We start from the raw sequence: 6,026 nt of genomic DNA, 5'->3' as shown, positions 1-6,026 counted from the left end.
AAGAACACTTATGGGGAGACTAGGGTTTTGGAAGGAACGTCCTGGGGTGATGGGGGATGGTTTGGGGCTATAAAGACGTTTAAATAGGGTGCAATCCCTCATATTTAGGGTTTTGTCCAAACAACACCTACTCGCCGAGTCAGTCCCCGACTTGTCGAGTGGGTCACTTAAACTTCCCGCGGATCCCGTATCTACTCGACGAGTTGGGCCATCAGCTCGTCGAGTCCCAGAGAAAATACATAAAATTCTTAAATAAAATACATACCATGAATCCGGTGTTACAAATCCCCCCCCCCCCCCCACACTTATTTTATACTTCGTCCTCGAAGTCTGCTGTTGAATCTGGAAAAAGCTCGGGGTAGTGCTCCCTCATCTCTTCCTCCCGCTCCCAATTCCATTATGATCCCTTGCGATGCTGCCATTGCACCTTCACCAGATCCACCCTCTTGTTCCTCAGATCCTTTGACTTCCGGTCGAGGATCGCCATAGGCTGCTCAATGTAATTCAGACTGTCATCCACCTGAATGTCCTCCAAGGGTACCACCGTCGAGTCGTCTACCAGGTACTTTCGTAACTAGGAGACGTGAAACGTGCTATGGATCAGACTGAGTTCCGCTGGCAGATCCAACCTATACGCCACCTTGCCCACCTGGGCTATACAGTGGCGGATGTGTGTGGTGCCCGGGGGTCCCGGGGCCACTGCTCCGCTTCGGTCCGTTAGGGTAAAAAAAAATCTATTAGGTGCACCGGCTTCAAATTCGTTCGGGTGACACTATACTTTCGAGAATTCGAGGCCCAAAAAATAAAAGTATAAAAATTGCTAGTGCAACAAATAAAGAAAATTAGCCCAATACCTCAATTTAGAATTAGCCCAAATGCATTTTGAGTTTGTAGCCCAAGTTGCTTATTAAGTTATTAACCCAATAGAATTAGCCCAATACCCCAAATCTATATTAGGTGTCCATCGGCATTTTTTGAAGAAAAGAAATTGGAGTGCTGGCCTGGTCCCCTGGACGAACGAGATTACAGAAAACAAAAAAAAATCGGCACTGTGAAGTGAAGGTTGTCGACGAAGAAAAAGAAATCGGACATTGGGACTTGCTTCTTTCAATCGATTTCAACCATTCAAGTGTTCAACCATTCGATTTTGTTTGTTTGGCTTGGCTTGGCACTCCTTTCAATCCTACAAATACAATGAAACAAGTAAGTATTGATAATTTTAGGTTTATGAAATTAGTCAAATTGGCTTGGCTTGGCACTCCTTGTGATTCATTTGCTAAATTTAACAAAACAAAGTTGTTAAAGTTGAGTGATTTATACACAAAAGATTTTGATGATGCGGAGAGGATGCAACTTGATGGTGAACTTGAAATATATTATCACGCTTTGCATAAAGATGACTGGTTCACTAGTTTGCAAGGAATTTCCGACCTTTCTCGTTTGATGGTGGAAACGAGGAAACATCGGTCTTATCCTATGGTTTATAGGTTGTTGAAGTTGGTTTTGGTTTTACCCGTTGCAACCGCAATGGTTGAAAGATGTTTTTCAACGATGAAGTGTTTGAAGACGGATTTGCGTAACAAAATAGGTGATGATTTTTTGAACGATGCCATGATTTCTTATATTAAAAAAGAAGCACTTATGAAAGTGAAGATTGAAGATGTAATGGATCGATTTCAAAAAATGCATACCTGTAGATGTCAAATTTAGATATTAAGATGTAATGGATCGATTTGATGTACCAGTACTTTTAACTTTTTTTATGTTATTATATTCGGACGAAAAAAAATTTGCCACTGCTGTGACAACTTTCTGCGTCCGCCACTGGGGCTATAACCCTGAAGGGTCCAATATACCTGGGGCCCCGCTTGCCCCGCTTCCTGAATCGAATGACGCCCTTCCATGGCGACACCTTCAGGAGGACCATATCCCCAGCCTGGAACTCCAGGTCTGAGCGACGCTTGTCGGTATAACATTTCTGCCGACTCTGAGCAGTTTGAAGACTGCTCCTGACCTGTTGAATCCTCTCTGTCGTCTTGAGCACCATTTCGGTGCTCCCCATGACCCTCTGGGCCACCTCACCCCAACATATCGGGGACCTGCACTTCCTCCCGTATAACATCCCAAAGGGAGGACGATCGATACTCGCGTGGTAGCTGTTGTTGTAGGAGAACTCATCTAATGGGAGATAGGTACCCCAACTACCACCGAAGTCTAGCACACATGCCCGCAGCATATCCTCCAGAGTCTGGATGGTCCATTCGCTCTGTCCATCCGTCTGCGGGTGGAAGGCGGTGCTAAAGTGTAGACGAGTACCCAACTCGTCGTGAAAATTTCTTCCAAAATCTGGAAGTAAACCGCACATCTCTGTCGGAAATCACGGAGACTGACACTCCATGCCGAGCCACCACCTCTCGAATGTAGATGTCGGCCAACTTCTCGACCGATATACTCTCTTGGATCGGTATGAAATGGGCACTCTTGGTCAATCGATCCACGATGACCCATATAGAATCCACTCCCCGTGCAGTCCTGGGAAGTTTGGTGATGAAATCCATGGTAATATCTTCCCATTTCCACATGGGAATATCTAACGGCTACATCTTTTTGTGTGGTCTCTAGTGCTCGGCCTTGACCTTCCTGCAGGTCAAGCACCGCTCCACATAGCATGCTACATCCCGCTTTATGCAGGGCCACCAATAGTCAAGACAAAGACCTCTATACATCTTCGTCGCTTCGGGATGGATAGAAAACCTGGATTTATGCACCTCATCCATCAATATCTGGCGCACGCCTCTATGATAGGGGACCCACACCCTACGGTGAAGAGTTAATAACCCTCGGCTATCATAGTCGAAGGAGGAAACCTGACCCACTATACGCTCGCTCTTCCGATGTTCCTCCTTCATAGCCTCCTGTTAGGCCTCTCGGATTTGCTCCAACAGTGGAGTCACTACTGCCATCCGCATGCAATTGTCTCTGATCGGCGCTGCCTTACGGCTAAGCACATCAGCCACCACATTGGCCTTCCCCGGGTGGTAGAGGATCTCACAATCATAATCATTCACCACATCTAACCACCGACGCTGCCTCATGTTCAGATTCGGCTTATCCATGAGGTATCTTAGACTCTTATGATCCGTGTAAATGGTACATCGAACCCCATAAAGATAGTATTGCCAAATCTTGAGGGTGAAGACGACCGCCCCTAACTCCAAATCGTGTGTCAGGTAGTTCGCCTCGTGGGGCTTCAACTGCCTCGAGGCGTAGGCAATGACATGCCCTCTCTGCATCAGTATTGCGCCCAAGCCCGAAATAGACGTGTCGTAGTATACTACAAAATCCTCCACGCCCTCTGGCAGGGCTAAGATCGGCGCGTCGCACAATCTCTATCACAGTGTCTCGAATGTTGCCTGCTGCTCAGGTCCCCAACGAAAGACTACGACCTTCTTCATTAGCCGAGTCAAAGGTACGACTATCTTGGAGAAATCCTGGATGAATCTCCGATAATAGCCGGCTAATCCCAGGAAACTTCGAATCTCAGATGAAGACTTCAGAAGCTCCCATCTCATCACCGCCTCCACCTTCGCTAGGTCGACCAGAATACCGTTTTGGTTGACAAGGTGCCCAAGAAACTGCACCTTGTGCAACCAGAACTCACACTTGAAGAACTTGGCGTACAAGCTCTCCCGCCTCAGAGTATCCAAAATCTCTCGCAGATGCTCCTAATGCTGCTCTTGCGTCTTAGAGTAGACCAGGATATCATCAATAAAAACTATCACAGACCGATCCAGCATCAGTCTGCATACACGGTTCATGAGGTCCATGAACGCGGCAGGAGCATTGGTGAGCCCAAAGGGCATCACCACGAACTCGTAGTGGCCATAACGACTCCGAAAAGCAGTCTTCTGTACATCCTCATCCCTGACTCACATCTGATGGTAGCCTTATCGTAAGTCTATCTTGGAAAACCAAGATGATTCCTGAAGCTGGTCGAACAAATCATCTATCCTCGGGAGTGGGTAACGATTCTTCACTGTTACCTTGTTCAGCTCCCGGTAATCTATACAAATGCGATGCGACCCGTCCTTCTTCTTGACAAACAGAATCGGGGCTCCCCAAGGTGAGCTACTCGGCCTGATGAATCCCTTGTCTAGCAGCTCCTGCAGCTGGGTAGACAACTCCTGCATCTCAGGAGGAGCCAACCGATATGGTGTCTTGGCTATCAGAGCCGCACCAGGGACTAGGTTGATCCTGAACTTCACCTATCGTTCCGGAGGTATCCCAGGCAGCTCCTCTGGGAATACATCCACGTAATCTCGCACCACCGGAACATCTGTCACCGTCGTCTTACCCTCCTCTTCGGTATCCATAACATAGGCGACATACCCAACACAACCCTGCCGAAGGTAATGCCTGGCCCTCATTGCTGAACATAGTGTTGGTTCGCGTTGCGGCCTCTTGCCCTGAATCACCAGCTCTCCCCCACTCGGGGTCCTGATCCGAACCAACTGTCGCGCGCAGTCGATCACTGCCCAGTTGTGGCTCAACCAATTCATTCCTATAATCACCTTGTTCCCACGCAGCGGAATGGGAACCAAGTCTACCAAATAACACTCCTCGAACAATCTCAAAACACAGTCCTTGAAAACCGCCGACGCTTGTACTAATCGGTCATTGGTAATATCGACCTCTAGAGGGCGATCCAACATGCCCGAAGACTCAGGGAACCTCTTGCTAAGCACAAGAGAGACAAATGACCGGGTAGCGCTCGAATCAAACAACACCTGAACTGAGATACCGTTCACATGGAATGATCCTAAACAAGACATATCATATGGCACATCAATATCATAAGCAACATAAAATAAAAGCTAGGAGTAAGAAATCATACCTGTCACCACACCAGGTGCGGTGCGTGCCTCCTCGGTAGTCAGCTGGAAGGCTCAGCTCCTCACCACTGGAGCCTCTTTCTTGCCCTGCCGACCATCAGTGATCCGCAGGGTCGTTGGAGCTGGCACCTTCACTGGCGCTGCTGCTGTCAACTGAGGGCAATTGGCCTTTTTATGGCCTCGCTGGTTGCAGTGAAAGCACAGCAACACTGATGTCTGGAAAGTGGGCGCAGGGGCGGTACAATCCCTACTAAAGTGCCCCGTCTTTCCGCACTTGTAGCAGCCCGATGATCCCATCCTACAAACCCCCTCATGAGCCCTGCCGCATTTCCAGCAACGACCCTATCCCGACTGGCCCTTCGGCCTAGTGTCTGCTCCCTTGGGCTTCTTCCCCGAAGCCCTAGTAACCTGTCCCTCCTCTGCCTTCCTCTTCCTGAGGTGCTCCAATTCTATCTTCCTCTCCCTCGCCCTGGCAATCATGGAATCTAGGGTCGTGCATGCCGAGAAGCTGACATGCTCCCGGATGTCTGGCCTCAACATATCATGATAGCAGGTTTTCCGCATCTCCTCATCTCCCGCATACTGGGGCACCAACAATGCCCTCTCCCGGAACTTGGCGGTAATCTCCGCCAGTGACTCCGTCGTCTGCCTCATATCCATAAACTCTCTGGCCAGCTTCTGAAGCTCTATAGTTGGCGCAAACTCAGACCTGAACCTGGTCACAAAGTCCAACCAAGTCATAGCCTCAATCGCCGAGGCTCCCAACGAGTCACCAACTGACTCCCACCAATCCCTGGCCCGGTCTCTCAAACAACCTGCAACATATCGCACCTTCGACCCCTCAGGGCAGAAGCTCGTAAGCTATGCAGAATCAATGTCTGCAATCCATCTCCTGGCTGCGATGGGGTCCTTGGCTTCGTGGAAATCCGGCGCACCACTGCTCCTGAAGTCCTTAAAGGACAGTGTGTGTGATTCTGACTGACTGGATGCCATATCGTTCCTAAACGCCCTGAGGCGATCCTCCATCAACTTAATTATCCCTTCCTTGATCGACCCAAAAATCACTGGGGTCGACTCAAGGATACCTCTCGTGATATCAGAAGCAACGAAATCACGTAGTCCCTCATCAACTGG

General features: G+C 48.9%; 1 protein-coding gene across 1 annotated transcript; it reads left to right on the top strand.

Moving 5' to 3' along the window:
• The first annotated feature begins 1,194 nt into the window (after window positions 1-1,194).
• Window positions 1,195-1,710, top strand: LOC145059530 (uncharacterized). The gene has a single exon (XM_079007375.1). The coding sequence runs from the start codon at window positions 1,195-1,197 to the stop codon at window positions 1,708-1,710; it is 516 nt and encodes a 171-aa protein (XP_078863501.1).
• The last annotated feature ends 4,316 nt before the right edge of the window (window positions 1,711-6,026 follow it).

This window comes from Lactuca serriola, chromosome 6, assembly GCF_051521515.1.
Source record: "Lactuca serriola cultivar US96UC23 chromosome 6, Lser_US96UC23_V15, whole genome shotgun sequence".
Lineage (NCBI taxonomy): Eukaryota > Viridiplantae > Streptophyta > Magnoliopsida > Asterales > Asteraceae > Lactuca > Lactuca serriola.
This window is presented reverse-complemented; position numbering and strand designations above follow the sequence as displayed.